Below are 17,500 nucleotides of genomic sequence, written 5' to 3' on the forward strand. Positions count from 1 at the left end.
AACGCATTTTTATTATGGGTTTTTGGAGTGATTGGAAAATTTTATTTACATTAGGAAGCGTCTATGGAGGTCAGAAGATTAACGCAAAGTCTTCACTATTTTAATTCCCACATGAGTTTCTGAAGCTGTATAAAATCACCAAATAACATGGGGATTAAAATAGTGAAGACTGTGCGTTAATCTTCTGACCTCCATACACGCTTCCTAATGTAAACAGAATTGTCCAATCGCACTGAAGCGGTATAAAATCACCAAATAACAAGTAGAATAGATATGAAAACGTGTCACGGTACTGAAGGGGTTAAGCACCTCATTGCAGGTATCCACTCCCACAGAAAGAAAAGCCGATGAAAGTCCAATGTAGCAGCTGGCAGGTAAAAACTAATAAATGACTAGGTAGTGCTGGAGGTCCGCGGTGGTCAAGTTTAACTTTTCATCCCCAACAAGGTGGAAAGCCTGACCTGATGAATAATGAAGGGAATCCATTTTGTTGGCAAGTCCGTTGATTAATTTTGACGTCAGGTAATTGGCCGCTACGGAACTCTGATTGGCGCCGAAATATTGACTCGCGTTCACGGTCACACTAATGAGGCTGCATTGGTGTGTGTGTGTGTGTGTGTGTGTGTGTGTGTGTGTGTGTGTGTGTGTGTGTGTGTGTGTGTGTGTGTGTGTGTGTGTGTGTGTGTGTGTGTGTGTGTGTGTGTGTGTGTGTGTGTGTGTGTGTGTGTGTAGCAAGTCAGTACACACACACATCCCGTCAGCCTCACCGTCAGGATGGAGGTGTGGATGGGCATGTCCTCTCGCAAAGTTAGGTGATACTCTGGCTGCGAGAAGTGAAGCAAAGGAAGGCGCTGCTGGTGGTGGCCGAGGGAGCGATCTTGCGGGGACCTCTGATGGCGCTTCCTTAGGTGACGCCGGCTTCTGCGCCACGCCCTCTGCTCCTGCTGGCTACGACCGTGGTGCTTGTGGTGGCTGCTCTCCTGCTGATTCTCCTGGGAGACAGAAGAGAGGCGCCCCACTCTCGCCTGGGACAAAGAGGAGGAATAGGTCTGTAGGTCACCAGGTGTTCTTTGCCCCAGATGTTCTGCCGTGCTCAAGTCCTGTGGTGTTTGTGGACTTACCTCCCTGTCATGTCGATCTGTCTGTGTCGAGTCGTGCTTCCCCTCGTTGGTTGCCTCGGCGGGGTCTTTCTCCCACTCGCTAGATTTACTCAGCTCATCGCGACGTTCCCAGGACACCACCTCTGTGAATGATACAATAATGTGTTAATTTTCTACATAAATGCAGACTCTATCCTAATGAAGCTGCCTTAATTACTCACCTTACGGGTCATTGTGCTCGTACAACTAAGGTATAAAAGAGAAAGGGACGTGTGCATGCTGTGAATTCGTCCCGTAATACGTAGAATTAAACTTTTGATCTCCACAGTGAGAGATGTTATGAGGCACAGACGCACACATACGCACACACAACACACACACACACACACACACACACACACACACACACACACACACACACACTGAGTCACCCTGTCTAATTCTGCGTAGTTTCATGTTCCTTTGTTTCTCTATCCTTAATTAAAAAAAATCATGATAATTACTTGAATATTATCTCTTTACTCGTCCTCCTAACTCCACACACTCCACGCTCACTGCTCACCTCTCCCAACACTCGTCTCATCGCCTTGCCTCATCTATTCCCTACACCCATCACCACCCCACACCCCGGGGTACCCTTGGGCTCTTACAAAGTTAAGCGGGACAAGTTAGAGAGAAGTTCGCTCTTCACACACAAGGCAGACGTCGGTGGCATCTTGGCGAGGCTGCACGACGTGGAAGTTTCGCTTAGTGCCAAATTAACGATTATTAAACAATTGAGAGATGAATATATGAGTCGTCTAATAAGGTAAGTGTATGCTAAGGTCCCCAGCAGGTGTCCCCGTCCCTCCATATCGCAGTGTGTCTTTCACCGCCAACACGATCCAGGGAGACTTTCAGAAATAGTGTTCCGTGGGTGGCTGGCCCTCTGCTTCATATTTACGAGTTCTGATTCTCGCTGCTTATGTGAGGGACCGGGCTGGCAAAGTGGCATTGTTGTGGTCTCCTACTCCTAGTCCCTGTCCTCCTCCTCCTCTTCCTCTTCCTTCTCTTCCTTGCCTCCTCCTCCTCCTTTTGCTCTTTTTCCCCCTTTCTTCCCACTCGTTCCAGTCCTTCTACTACTGGTGTTGTTACTTCTGCGTCTCTCACTACTTGTCCGTTTCCAGAGAACGAAAAATGTGGAGTTTTGAGTCAAGAGTGAAAAGAGAGTGGAAAAATGAGTACTCCTAAATGCAGATTCTCGCTTAATAGACACTAGGGAGAAAAGTCAAAGTTTACTGAAGGAAGAAATTACTAAACAAACAATTAACCTTAGCAACGTTTGAAATCCACTTAGACTAAACTTTGTATAGAATTTAGCGAAAACTTGCGAAGGTTTTTAACAATTTGTTGCTGTAATTCCTTGGTAATCTTTAAGCCTAGAAAAAAGGAAAGCTTATCTACACGCTTCTTTACCGTGTTGCAGCTCTTAGTCACTTATCTGGGTCGATCTATAATTCACTCAAGCCTGAAAGTAACACGAGATTCATGCCAGATATATGGAAAAGATTGAAGCTAAACGTCGACGCTCGAGGATTTGGCTGTCACTGTATGAAATGTTGATGTACCACTTTTTATATTTTTCTCCCTTAAAAAAGTTCGGGAATATAAAAACCTGGATACTTTATCAGGTTAGTTATTTTATTCCTGGAGGTGTTTAGATATTCTTTCCTTTAAATTCAAGCAGCATATTAAGGATAAAACAGAAGCAGGGAGAGTTTTGTTTTGTGTATGAGGGGAAAGTGGCCAAGGGCAACGAAAAAATAAAGAAAAAGGCCCACTTAATTAATGTCTTGAGGTGTTAAGACACTCCTTCCTTTAAATTCAAGCCGTATTAAGAATAAAACAGAAGCAGGCAGAGATTTTTATTGTTTATGAGGAAAACTGGCAAAGGGCAACAAAAAATAAATAAATGAAAAAAACTTAATTAATGTCTTGAAACCTTCCTCTTCGGTAAAATTGATGAAAAAGTGAAGATGCGACTCAGCTGTTTGTTTACTAAGGTAGCCAGAAAAAAGGTGAGTGTGAGAGGCCTTGTACAGCAAAGTGGGAGAGACATGAAATACAACACGTGCTACTTGAACGTCAGAGGAGCAGTAATCACGGGAGTTCCGACAGATGATGGCAAGGGAAGGAGCACTGCGGCGGAGAGAGAGAGATTCAAGATAGTCAGATGGAGGTGAAGATAAAGATGTGTGTGTGTGTGTGTGTGTGTGTGTGTGTGTGTGTGTGTGTGTGTGTGTGTGTGTGTGTGTGTGTGTGTGTGTGACTTCACCTTGTTCTTGTCAGTGAAGTCCCTCGGCCACCACACAGGGAGTACAACACACGTCACCAGAGAACACTAAGCTAAACCTCACACACACACACACACACACACAATGAACCAAGCTCCACCACACAGAAGGCAAGGAGAAGTAAGGTAGCGACGCCTGGGGAGGAAAAATGTTAAACCCCAAACTTGCTACAAAAAGAACTGGCACCGATAAGGAGAAAGTACGTAAGTTGAGTCGTAAACATATAGAAACTGTTCCCTGAGGGGCTTTCGGGGGAGCGCCAATGAAAACCTTGCGTTGGGGTCGGCATTACATTATACATGCATCACCTGAGGGGGAAAAATAAATGAAGTATTACAATTCCACAGAATGCAATGATGTTTGACGGGAGAAAAGCCTACTGTTCTCTCTCTCTCTCTCTCTCTCTCTCTCTCTGTGTGTGTGTGTGTGTGTGTGTGTGTGTGTGTGTGTGTGTGTGTGTGTGTGTGAGAGAGAGAGAGAGAGAGAGAGAGAGAGAGAGAGAGAGAGAGAGAGAGAGAGAGAGAGAGAGAGAGAGAGAGAGAGAGAGAGAGAGAGAGAGAGAGAGAGAGAGAGAGAGAGAGAGAGAGAGAGAGAGAGAGAGAGAGAGAGAGAGAGAGAGAGAGAGAGAGAGAGAGAGAGAGAGAGAGAGAGAGAGAGAGAGAGAGAGAGAGAGAGAGAGAGAGAGAGAGAGAGAGAGAGAGAGAGAGAGAGAGAGAGAGTTTTTTCTGAAGAGTATTTTTATGATTCAAGCGACACTTCAGCCATAGCATCCATCATCAGCAAGAAAGACACTCACTCACTCATAAGAACGAGTTTCACTACACCTGTGCTCTTTGAAAATGGATCTTGTGACCACCGGAAGCATTTTAAAGTATAGAAGATGTTCTGCATGGAAAGTTCAATAGTTGAGTTAGAATCGCGTTATGCAGTGTCTGAATGAGAGAACAGAGATCAGTGGAGAAGAATTAAAAGGTCAAAAGCCAGAAAGCGTAAAAGAAAGAAAGGCAGGATTATAACAGCGAAAACTATACAGATAACAGACACTCGCCACTGTTAAGACAAAGGAGAAGCGTCAAGCGTAGTTAAAGCAAGGGGAACGAAAGGTGTGAAGTAAATTGAAGGATAAAAGCAAAGAATTATATTAAGACGAAAAATAACAAAAAAAAAAAGAATGGGAATAAACTCGACGTAACAAAGATCCCGGAAACAAATGCGAGAGGAAAATGAGAGAGAAAAAATAACGAGCACAGGACATTCGCTAAATACAAAGAGGAAATAAAAGAGATGGAAATAAAATGTAAAAGAAAAACGTTAATAAAAAGTCACGGAAGGTACTACATTTACACGTATTTTTCATCGTACAGCAAGTAATAAAAAACGAAAATAAAACGAAAACATTTATACATTTGAAGAAACAATGATCAAAGAAGCAGCCTGCAAATAAAGCCACGAATAAAGCAGCAGTAAAATGACGAATAAATTGCAGAAATGTAAGGCGCATTTTTCATTTTTATTCTTTTTTCTATTCCACCATGAAAAGATGACGAACACGAACTAGTTGATGGCAGACTCTCCTCGGCTTTACAGAGAGCGGACAGTCACGCCGGGAAAAAGATAAGGAATAAGAATGAATAAAATATAAGCAAATATTATAAAGTCTTGCTTGTTTGCTTCTGGCCTTTGCAGCAGCGGCACACGGGTCGCCACTGCTCCGTAGATGAGGTTTAAACGCTTCAATACAATGACGCGTTTCCATATTCATTCTGCGTACTATATGGCGATTTTGTACACCTTCAGATACTTATGTGGGGGATTACAATGGTGAAGATTCTTGTCATTAATCTTCTGACTTCCATAGACCCTTCCTAATGTCAATGAAATGGTCTAAATCGTTCACAAATATCAAGGTAAAAATGTGTCCCAGTATTGAAGGATTTAACCACTTGAGTATCATGGCGCGTTTCCATAGTCATTCTCAATACTGTTAGGCGATTTTATACAGCTTCAGATACTTATGTGGAGATTACAATAGTGAAGACTGTGGCCATTAATCTTCTGAATTCCATAGAACTTTCCTAATGTCAATAAAATGGTTTAATCGTACACAAATTCCAATGTAAAAATGTGTTCCCAGTACTGAAGGAGGTTAAACATCTCTCTATACTCGTTTATGTGTCATAAGGAAAAAATATCATTCCAGAAGAGCTTTATTTAATTGACTTATTTTACTACTGGGACTTATTTTCCTAATTGGCATTTCCTTAGTGAGTTTCTTATTTATATTTTTCCTAATGGAGCTTCTTTTCTTGTTTTTTTTTATTTCTTGTCTCTATTTCTATTTATATTTTTTTCTATTTGCATTTCTTTCTATTTCTATTTCTATTTCTTTTCTGTTATTTCTATTTCTATTATATTTTTTCTATTTTTATTTCTATTTATATTTCTTTCTTATTTCTATTTTTCTTACATTTTTCCTTTCTTATTTCTATTTTTTCCTAATGAACCTTTTTTTTCATTTTTTTCCTTCTAATGGGCATCTTTAGTGGTCTTTACTTTTCCAATGGGCTTATTCTCAGTGAAGTTTAAATTTATAATGAACTTTTTATGATTTTTTTCTTCTCTTTACTGATTTTTTTTTTTCTATAATTCTTTTCTTGCCTTCCTTTTCGTCTTCCCAGGAATGTGTCCGTCTTACCCACACACACACACAAAAAAAAAAATTGTTAATGAAAAAAAAAAATGTAACTGGGACTGGCAATTTAAGTGGATCTGTTTCTAATACTCTTTTTGTTGCTCTTAGCCAACTTTCCCCTCTCACATTAAAAAAAAAAAAAAAGTAGTGAACGAAATGCAGTGTAGAGCCGAGGGAGGCGCCGCTGGAACATGATGGGCTGGCGGACTCACATCACCAGACTCCTCCAAACACCAAGTGGTAATGAGGCAACAGCTTGAGGTGCCTAAAGTCGGAAAGAAGTCTGGGTATTTCGAGCTAATGATGTACCGCGGGGGGCAAAAATGACGTTAGCAGCAGCGTATTTTGTGGTCAGAGCATTGAGAGTCCGTGTGGTGTCTTGTGTCGCAGGAATATTCAGTAAGTCTTTGGGAATATTCGTGTATGCATAGCTGGGGTTTTGCTGGAATGGAATATTTTTATGTTTTGTAGCCATTTGCTGTTTTTACTCGTCTCCTGCCTCCGTGTCACTTCCCTTCCAAGCGCTTCTCGCATCAAGAGCATCCATTCACAGAAGCTCCCTTTCCGTCAATGTGGAGAATGAATGGTTAATTGCTACGTCACGTGAAAAATAAAGAAACTAACTAAATAGACTGCGATTGATCATTGGTAGTATTTTTTCTTCGCAGACATGAAGATTAATATTCAATGCATATACTGTAACATCATGAGGCGTGTGTTTTAACCCCTTCAGTACCATGTCACGTTTTCATACTCCTTCTGCTTACTATTTGGTGATTTTATACTGCTTTAGAAACTCATGTGGGGGATCAAAATAGTGAAAACTCAGGGCATTAATCTTCTGACCTCCATAGACCCTTCCTAATGTCAATAAAATCGTCTTATCATAGAAATAATTCATGAATGGGTTAAAAATCTGCACGCTATACTTAAAACAAATTCGATAAAGTTACAGAGAGAAACAAACCAACACACGTCCCTGTTTCTCACGTCACGGAAATTCACAATAATTCACACACACACACACACCACCACCACCACCACCAACACCACGAGCACAAACATCCATATATCCTCATTAGCCTCATGATCCCCTGAGACCATCCTCCTTCGTACATTAGTCTCCCCATGAACACCCATCAGTCATCATCTCTCCTCACATTCCTTGCGAGCGAGTGGGCGCAGAGGAAGCGGAGAAGGGAAGCGAGACGTGCTGAGGTCGGTTTTCCATTCTCGCATTTCCACCTCTCGCCGGCAGAAGGAGAAGCGACAGGCGGGTTGAGTTATTCTTCAGTGGTTCCCTCCGCCTCAGTGTCGCGCCTGGTGATGTGCATTACTGCCAAGGACGCATCATTAGTCTGACACCTCCTGCCCGTCAGCCCAAGTTATTCCCCGCTATCCTCATTATTGTATTGCATCTTCTCCATTGCTTCATATTATATTCCCAAGTTCTGGTTCTCTCTATCCCTCTGTGTGTGTGTGTGTGTGTGTGTGTGTGTGTGTGTGTGTGTGTGTGTGTGTGTGTGTGTGTGTGTGTGTGTGTGTGTGTGTGTGTGTGTGTGTGTGTGTGTGTGCGTGTGCGTGTGCGTGTGGTATAATAACCGTCTCTTTCCATTCCCAATAAATTAATCGTGATTGACTGTTCAAGGCTTCCATAAATACCCGCAAATTTTAAGCCTGCTAAGTTACTGACGAGGACAATCACCGCGTTGGAGAGAATCAGAATGGGGGAAAAAGCGACTGAAATATTTCCCACCTCCCGGAACCTTCATGGCGCGGCTCCGATCACAGGATGAAAGATCGCATTCTGCACACCACCAGTTTTAAAAGCCTCTAATTTGCAGATACACTTTTTTTTATGTTTTTAAGGTTCTCATGACAGATTAATAAGATTTCTACAGTATTAGAAGGCAAAACAGTCAAGAAATCCTAACCAATAATTTATATGGCATTTGAAAATAGACTTGGTTAAAAGCTTCTAATTTGTAGATACACGTTCTTTAAGAGTGTTTTTAGGGTTCTCATAACCGATTAATAAGATTTCTATAGTATTAGTAGGAGAAAAAGTCCTGAGAACCCGCACAATCAATTCCTCAAAATAGTCTTGGTTAAAAGAACTCTAATTTGCAGATACACGTTTTTTTTTTTTTTTTTTTTTTTTTTTTACAGTACTGATAACAGATTAATAAGATTTCTACAGTATTAGTAGGAGAAACAGTCAAGACAACCCGGCCAGTCATTTCTGTAGCCTTTGAAAACAGTCATAGTGAAAGTACAGAGTTTCTGAATACGGATCTTAAAGAACTACAGGTATATTATGAAATGTCCTGAATCAAAACTTTTTAGCAGGCTCTCTGTAATGCTGGGCGACGTATAAAGGTTTCCAATAGTGTTTACAAGTTTTTGAAGATAGTTTTACAATTGTTCTACTTTCTTAATCTCTATGGCCTTTGAAAATGATCCTTGTAAGATCCCGGAAGCTTTTCAGAATTAGAGCAGTTACCCTACATAAGAACATAACAACAGTGTTTATAAGTTTTCTGAAGATAGTTTTACAATTGTTCTACTTTGCTAATCTCTATGGCCTTTGAAAAAAAAAAAAAAAATAGTGTGTGCTAATGAAGAATGAATGTCCATAAAAAAAGGGAAAACAATAAAAATGAATGAAAAGAAACAACTAGCATTTGTTTGTTTGGGTGAAAAAAGAACATTTTGAATTAGGACGTGATAATAAAATAAATTAATGAATATCTAAGTAAACGTGATAAAATAATATAGAAAAACCATTACAATATAATTACATAAAGTAGAGATCCCGGAAGCTTTTCAGAATTAGAGCAGTAACTCTAAGGAAAGAGTGGAAGAAAACGAGAGGAGGAGTAGAGTTGTGTGTAGTAGAGACCACGGAGTATTTTCTCTCCTCGCGGGCGTAGACAAGGACACACCACCTGTCGCCATGCAATGAAACAGGTGACTTAATGAAGACACTCGCACATTGCGTTCCACTATTACCTGTCCGGCCGGGAAGTCATCAAGGTGAGCAGAGAACCCATGGGGGGACGATACTAGGGATTAAGTAAAGATACCTCTCCTCTCTCTCTCACTCTCCCTCTCTCACATTCAGGCAAGGTACGTATATAAGCAATCCTTGAGAATATTTCGTTTTCGCTTCTCGGTTGGGGAACAATCTATATGCAAATGACGAGCTTGAAGTGTATAGTAAATCGTGAGCAAAGTCTCGGTAAATAGTGTTAACCATACGGGCGAGCTGCCTCCCCCTCGCTGCCTGGCGGGCGAGCGTTAAATCTTTACCTGGCTATGGATGGTTGGCTTCGGGGCCCACTGAGAACCTGAGAGGGAAGAATGGCTCCAGAAGTGGGAGTGGGGGAGGAATCTGGGTAGGAGTGGGAGCAGGAATGAAAGTAGTAGTAGTAGTAGTATATAGTAGTAGTAGTAGTAGTAGTAGTAGTAGTAGTAGTAGTAGTAGTAGTAGTAGTAGTAGTAGTAGTAACAGTAGCAACAGAAGCAGCAGCAGTATCAGTAGTGAGGGAGGAGAAAGAAGAAATGGCTTACATACTATAATTTTGCAGAACTAAATAGCAGCTGAGCTTATGACCTTATGATTCCCGTAATGAAATAGGACAATACAGCAGAAGGCTCCTCCCCATCTACCACTCCCTCTACCTTACACCGACATGGAAACACTCACAGATTTTCACATAAGACAGAATGAGAGGAGATTTTCATTAATACTATACTAAACACTACTAGTCTGGTCAACTGGGATATAATTCAACTATTATAAAAAAAAAATGTCAGTAAACAAAACCAAATTGATGTAATCCCATGTCACACTGCAATGCATCACAACAGACTGAGAATAAAACTGTGTGTGTGTGTGTGTGTGTGTGTGTGTGTGTGTGTGTGTGTGTGTGTGTGTGTGTGTGTGTGTGTGTGTGTGTGTGTGTGTGTGTGTGTGTGTGTGTGTGTGTGTGTGTGTGTGTGTGTGTGTGTGTGTGTGTGTGTGTGTGTGTGTGTGTGTGTGTGTGTGTGTGTGTAAGGTTGGTGCAGCAGCCTTGCAGAGCATTTTCTCGGGAGGCAGCTGTCGATCAGACGTGAATTATGTACTACACCAGAGAAAAATCGTAAACATGTTGAGAAAGAACTTATATTTTTTCACCAAGACTTTGTTAGGAGCATTTTCGTTTTCTTTCTACGTATTCCACAAAGTTACCACCAATTGTTGTTTTCATCAATTTACACATTACGGAAATTAAGCTAACCGGTCTATAATTACCCTGGAAATATCTTAATTCTATTATAATGAGGAAAATTAAATGTCGTCCATTCACAGAAGACACTAATAGTATCCAATTAAAGAATTAAAGAAGAGACAGCAAAACCGCTTATCATTCACTTATTGGAGAAGAAGGAGAAGAAGAAGAAGAAGAAGAAGAAGAAGAAGAAGAAGAAGAAGAAGAAGAAGAAGAAGAAGAAAGACAGAAAAGAAGAAAAAATGAATGAATGAATGAATGAAGAAAGGAAGGAAGAAAGAAAGAAAGAAAAGAAGAAAAAAGAAAAAGAAAGAATGAATGATAATTGAAAATAAAAGAAAAAGAAATAAAAGAAAAAAAGAAAAAAAGAATGATAAAAGAAAAAATAGTAGTAGTAGTAGTAGTGGTAGTGGTAGTGGTGGTGGTGGTGGTGGTGGTGGTGGTGGTGGTAGTGGTAGCAGGCAGAAGCAGAAGCAGAAGCAGGAAGCAGCAGCAGCAGTAGTAGTAGTAGTAGTAGTAGTAGTAGTAGTAGTAGTAGTAGTAGTAGTAGTAGTAGTAGTAGTAGTAGTAGCAGTAGTAGTTAAAATTCATGGTGTATCGGTGAAAATAAAAGTAAAAAAATAAATAAAAAAAGATAGTTTGGGTTTTCATGTGAACCTAATTACTTATGACTTTAAAAATGCAAAATAAAAAAAAGGAAGTAAAAAGTATAAAAAATTTGATACTCGAATAATTAATTAAAATATATGCAAGTACGAGTATACACTTAATGGTGTTACTTATTGGCAGAGAGAGAGAGAGAGAGAGAGAGAGAGAGAGAGAGAGAGAGAGAGAGAGAGAGAGAGAGAGAGAGAGAGAGAGAGAGAGAGAGAGAGAGAGAGAATCAGTCAGTCATTTCATTTCTCTCACTATCAGATAAACACCACCACCACCACCACCACCACCAACCAGTCAGTCCCCAATAACTCACACTGCGACCCAGGATCAACAAACAAGTCACGGGAAGCAATATCAAAAACTAATCCACCTCGTAACGAAGTACACAAGAAGAGGCAACGCGGCGCGGGGTCGACGGAAGAAAACTAGTGGAAACCTCATTATTATACGTGCGAATACCGAATACCACCGAGCTACCAATGGCGATCAGCGAGGCCAGGTGGGATAAATCAATATTGTGGCCAGGTGAGTCTCCATTACCGTGATGAGAAGCCGTCGTGATGAAGGACGCATATTACTCACCGCCTTTCACTTGTTTGACGCATTGTGAAGCAGCCACGTCGCGAAAAAATGTTGTGTGTGTGTGTGTGTGTGTGTGTGTGTGTGTGTGTGTGTGTGTGTGTGTGTGTGTGTGTGTGTGTGTGTGTGTGTGTGTGTGTGTGTGTAGTAGTAGTAGTAGTAGTAGTAGTAGTAGTAGTAGTAGTAGTAGTAGTAGTAGTAGTAGTAGTAGTAGTAGTAGTAGTTCCAGCAGCAACAGCAACAGCAGCAACAGCAACAGCAGCAGCAGCAGCAGCAGCAGCAACAACAATAAGAGCAGCAGTGAAAGCAGTCAGCAGTGAGATAACATGAGTGAATATTACAGGAGCGTCAGCGGATCAGTTCGAGAAATCATGTGAGATTAACGAGAGGTCATTATGAATGCACCCAACCCGGCGCAGAGTAGGAGCCCCTGACAAGAGTTTATCAATAACACCTGAAGCACCTGGGCATAATTCACACACCTAGACACACACACACACACACTATACTGCCACCACACTTACTACGGACCGATGCAATGAACACCCTGCAAAACATCATAATTGTTTCATCACCTTATAATCTTTCGCCAAATACCCCACAAAAGCAAATGTCCCCAGCCTGCACAGTTACCGCGGCCCTCAGCAGACCTTTGTTACCGCTACAGTATTACTCACGCATCAAATTAACAACACGTAACTGAGATAAACGGCTCTGAGTTGCTGATTTAGTACAGTGAAGATAAACTGACCGAAGGCTTTACTTGTCTGGAATTGGGTTGACCGAGGCTTCACGCGGCCTGAGCTGACGTGGAATCATTGCTAACGCTCGTAACTCCCCTCTTAATCGTATTCCTGCAGTACTTCACAATGATATATTCCTACGAGAAGCACTATCACATGCGTCCTCACTCTCTCTCTCTCTCTCTCTCTCTCTCTCTCTCTCTCTCTCTCTCTCTCTCTCTCTCTCTGCCGCACACTCACCCATCCACCCACTCGCACACAATTTTCATTCTCAGCTGTCACACACACACACACACACACACACACACACACACACACACACACACACACACACACACACTCTCTCTCTCTCTCTCTCTCTCTCTCTCTCTGCCGCACACTCACCCATCCACCCACTCGCACACAATTTTCATTCTCAACTGTCACACACACACACACACACACACACACACACACACACACACACAAAGTAAGTACGTATAACTAAGCAGCAGTCTCGTGAGAATGTTAACTGGGCCGTAATGAGCGAGCGGCGCCGTGAATGGGGCTTTGTTGGCAACCTTAGAACGCTGACGCTGGTTTGCAAAGTTCTAATGGAAACAGTATTTACGGTGTCCGGGATAACTGAGTATAATCGTGCACTGCAACTTGGTAAATATATGAGGCCTTACTTACCCAGGGAGATGAAGTGCCTGTGATGATTAATAGTGGTAAGTCGTGGACAGTTTACCTTTACGAAACTAGCCAAACCAAATCCACGTTCACCTAAACTAATCTCTCCTCACCCAACCGAACTAAAGCTAACCCAATTTAACCCCTTCAATACTGGGGCACATTTTTACCTTGAGATTTGAGTACGATTAGACTATTTTACTGACATTAAGAAGGGTCTGTGGAGGTCAGAAGATTAATGGCCACAGTCTTCATTATTTTGGTCCTCCACTTAAGTTTCTGAGCTGTCTAAAAATCACCAAATAGTAAGCAGAATGAATATGGAAACACGTCATTGTACTCAAGGGGTCAAGCTAACCATACTAAATCTTACCTAATCTAACTTAACCAAGACGAACCAGTTCTAACCTAACCTGATCTAACTTAATCTTACTTACCCCGGGGGAAATAGAGCACTCGTAATGATTGACGTCCAGTTATGAAGTTGTGGAAGATTTACCTGTGTGCATGTGTACCTGCTCGTCTTTTTCAGGTTCCGCTGAAGTAAATTAGTTTTGTCTGGCTATTCTGTTAGTCCAGTGTTTGGGGAATCTGGGAATGAATGACGCTTCATGCAATACATGACTACGAGGCACGACTAAAAAATCTCAACTGATGGATAAATTTGAGTATCTAATGTATTTTAATTATACATGTTGTGTATATCTACCCACTCTACACATTCAACCATACAGCATCGGTGTTTGTGAATTTAGCAGAGAATTAGGAGATTCGTGTGGGAGGGTGGGTGTGGGAAAAAAAAAACTCTTGAGAAACTCTATTTATTATTATATTTTTTTCTTTTGTAATTTCGATGTGGGCAGCAATATAATTGGACGTTCAATCATTAGCAATTCAAGTGTAAAAATATAATTCATACAGAGCTTCATCATGAGTGGGAAATGTTGATTTAAAATAATCAACAGGTTTACCGGAAATAATGAGCTAATTGTGATCGTGGCCTGTTTTCATACTGATGGAGCACTGATTACACACTTTATTTGTACCTAATTCACTACCTGCGAAAAATAAACTATACAGCCCTTGACAAAAAAAGATATATAGAAGACAGGAAACAGCAAAGTGAAGGGGCAAGGCTGCAGTGAAGAGGGAAGACAGGCCGGCAAAGAGGATACGAGGCGGGAAAACAGGAAAGTGAGGAAACAAGTGAGTGGAGAAGCAGGGTGACAGGCAGGGGAGAAGCAGGGAAACAGGAAAGGAAGGACAGTGGAATACTAGGGTGGGAGTGAGACAGGACGTGGGGAGACAGGATGGCAGATAGGGAAGTGGTTGAAATGGTCAGCAGGGAGACGAAAAAGTAACCTCAGTAGCAGCTCCACAGTTACCAATGATCGACTCCTGGTGGGGAAAAAATAAATAAAATAAAAAATAAATAAACACATGAACAAATAACAGGAGGCAAAATGAAAAACAAGTCCTGCATACACCGTGAGAATAGATGGTGGCGCACTGTCAGCTGGTAAATTAAAAAGCACAACACCAAAGGAAGCAGCATGAGGAGGCAACAAAAAGATACAATACCGGTGTCCAGCACGAGGGAATCAGGAGACCTAGGGTGATCACGTGAAGAATAGCCTTTGTTCCTTGTCTCCACCGTATCTTATGATTCTGCAGGGTTATAAATGTTCATTCCTACACAGAAAAAAAAAGACAAATACGAAATATCCATGTATGAAAGAACAAAGCTGTCTGCAATCACACTCGGGAGCAGAAAGAAAACTGAACTAAAGATCCCGTGACATTTAAGATCACGTAGCTGATTTGATAAGAGCTAAGACTCGATACATATTTTCACATTTGATACACTTTAAATGGAAACTACTGGGGTTTTCAAAGGCATTTCCACGATTCTACTGACAGTTTAGCAATCATTCTGTCTCAACAATAAGAGAAACACCCACGAGAACCCAATTAGTCATCTGAGGCCTTTGAAATTAATCATTTATAGAGAGCAATGTCTTATAATATGAACCAATGTCTTAGCTTAACAATTACTCTGCATCACCAATAGGAAAAAAAAATAGCATAAAAACCCAAGTAATTTTTTCTGAGCCCACTGAAAATAAACCTTTTTTTAAAGAGCAATACGTCTGAGAAACACGAACCAGCAGAGGATTTCAATGTCTTAGCAAAAGATAGCCCGAGAAAACCTGGTGTGGGCGGAAGGGTCAGTTGAGCCTCATTAGGAAAGAGGGAATAGACTCGACAGGGAAGGACGGTAAGAAGTCCGAGAGTGTCCATGTCCAGGAAGGAAGGAGGAAGGGAAGTGAATGGTGCCTTCCTTTTACTGGATGTGATCACTGCGAGACTCAAGCTAATGGGTGATCTACGGTGTGTGTGTGTGTGTGTGTGTGTGTGTGTGTGTGTGTGTGTGTGTGTGTGTGTGTGTGTGTGTGTGTGTGTGTGTGTGTGTGTGAAACTCACGACGATAACACACACACACACACACACACACACACACACACACACTTAATTACGGCTTCACCTTGTTATTATACCTGTCCAGAATAGTTCTAATGATTAGTTTTTAATTGCAACATTACGAAAGAGTTCAGACAGTGGCAAGCAACACTCCGCCTTACCTCCTATGAAATTACGAGCCTTATTACCTTATCTCATTAACCTTTGGAGCGTAAAGAGTAGAAATTAAAACCAACTGAAATAAACTCAAATAAAAACGTGACAAGCAGATGAGGAGGATGTGATTTAAGTGAACTGCGAAATGAGGTAAGGTAGGAAATGAGAGTGACGGGAAATGGTGATAAGTGTGGGAATAGAAGTGGACATTGCTATTCACCAAGATAGTTGATTAATTGCACCCAAGCGTCGCAGCAAACAGGTCACACTTGCAGCGCACCGTAGTATACATAACTCTACGTTCGAATAAGAATGAAATGGAGAAACTACGCTATCATAAGAACTAAGATAAAATGAGAGAAAAGTCTTGTAGTTCGAAAAAGAATGAGATGGAGAAATAACGCTATTATAAGAAATAAGATGAAATTAGAACAAAAGTCTTGTATTTACCGTAAGAAAAGGAAGGGGCAGTTTTGCAGATGGTCATTTCAAAAGCAGGATACAAAAAGAAAAGCACAGGCAGAGAGAAATCGGAACCTAGGAAAAACAGGAGCAAAAAAAAAAAAAAAAAAAAACAAGGTCATTAAAATATATCTATAATTAATAATTGCTGCGTGGTATTTTACAGACTAATGAATCGCGTTTATTCTGCAGAAATTTACGTATGGTGTAGCTGGGGTGTATACAACAGTGTGACAGTCCCAAGCTTTCTCTCACTTTATGTAAAAATTCAAGCTTAATATTATGTTTGTGTGATTCGTAAGATTTATACTATTTTTTTCTCTTCTCTTCTCTTCTCTCTCTCTCTCTCTCTCTCTCTCTCTCTCTCTCTCTCTCTCTCTCTCTGCTACATTTTATCTTGCTTTAGTCAGCTTTAGGAGAAATTTACTTGTGGTTCTCTCTCTCTCTCTCTCTCTCTCTCTCTCTCTCTCTCTCTCTCTCTCTCTCTCTCTCTCTCATTAATCTTACTCAACACCGTCTGTCACTTCTGCAGCCACTAATACAACACCGTCAGTCAGTATAGCTCCGTAATGACTAATCACTCACTTCCTCACTTTCTCACCCTCACATTTCGACTCACTAATACACACCCAGAATCACTCAAGGCAGGCGATACAACTTTACAACTCGTCTTGATTCTCACAGTCGGCCGGAAGGGAAGCTCTGACCCACTTTTAAGCACCAGAGCTCGTATTCTCAAACACTTCTGTGCTTTATTTGAATTTACGTTTTTTTTTTTTTTTTTTAGTGTTTCTACGGTTCTTGAGGCAGAGTGAAAACATTTTTATATTATTAACCGGAGAAATATTCTTGAAAACCCCGCTAATCATCTCTGTAGCCTTGGAAAACAGTCGTAGAGAAAGAGCAGAGCGTTTCTGAATACGGCCCCAGTGTCTACCCTCCTACCACCGCCGCTGCTTGAGTCGCGGAATTGAGCTTGACAGTCAGTCCCTTGCACACCACCACGACCACCACTACCGACTCGATTACTTCAGCAACGCTCGTCACGGCATCTCCCTCTCATTGCCGCCTTGCTGGAATCGTGGCCTGAGAATCGATTTCAATTCTGCTTAATCGATTTCGAAAGCTGGCGAGCACACATTAATTTCTACCACTATATCCATGCCCGGTACTTGCCTTATAGAACTGCTACTGGGGAAGGGGGAGGGTAAGGAGTCGAGGAGTACGATACTTCTCCAGATAAAGGGTTTGGCTATTGAATGAAGAGTTCCACCCGATCTGTATTGGTACTCCGATCATCCTCATGGCAGCAGAACAGAAGGAGAGTACGAGGATCCAGGAAGACGAGGGA

At 41.3% G+C, this 17,500-nt stretch overlaps 1 protein-coding gene across 3 annotated transcripts in view; it reads right to left on the reverse strand.

Annotated features, from left to right (window-relative positions):
- Nucleotides 1-17,500, reverse strand: part of LOC123503356 (neural-cadherin-like) — a 294,789-nt gene that overhangs the window by 63,487 nt on the left and 213,802 nt on the right. For all 3 annotated transcript variants that reach the window (XM_045253035.1, XM_045253036.1, XM_045253034.1), the window contains exons 3-4: nt 1,122-1,243; nt 768-1,025 (exon numbers count right to left, since the gene is read on the reverse strand). In XM_045253035.1, coding sequence (XP_045108970.1) covers nt 768-1,025; nt 1,122-1,243 — 380 coding nt within the window. The remainder of the gene's footprint in view (nt 1-767; nt 1,026-1,121; nt 1,244-17,500) is intronic.

The sequence above is a fragment of the Portunus trituberculatus genome, chromosome 14, assembly GCF_017591435.1.
Source record: "Portunus trituberculatus isolate SZX2019 chromosome 14, ASM1759143v1, whole genome shotgun sequence".
Taxonomy (NCBI): Eukaryota; Metazoa; Arthropoda; class Malacostraca; order Decapoda; family Portunidae; genus Portunus; species Portunus trituberculatus.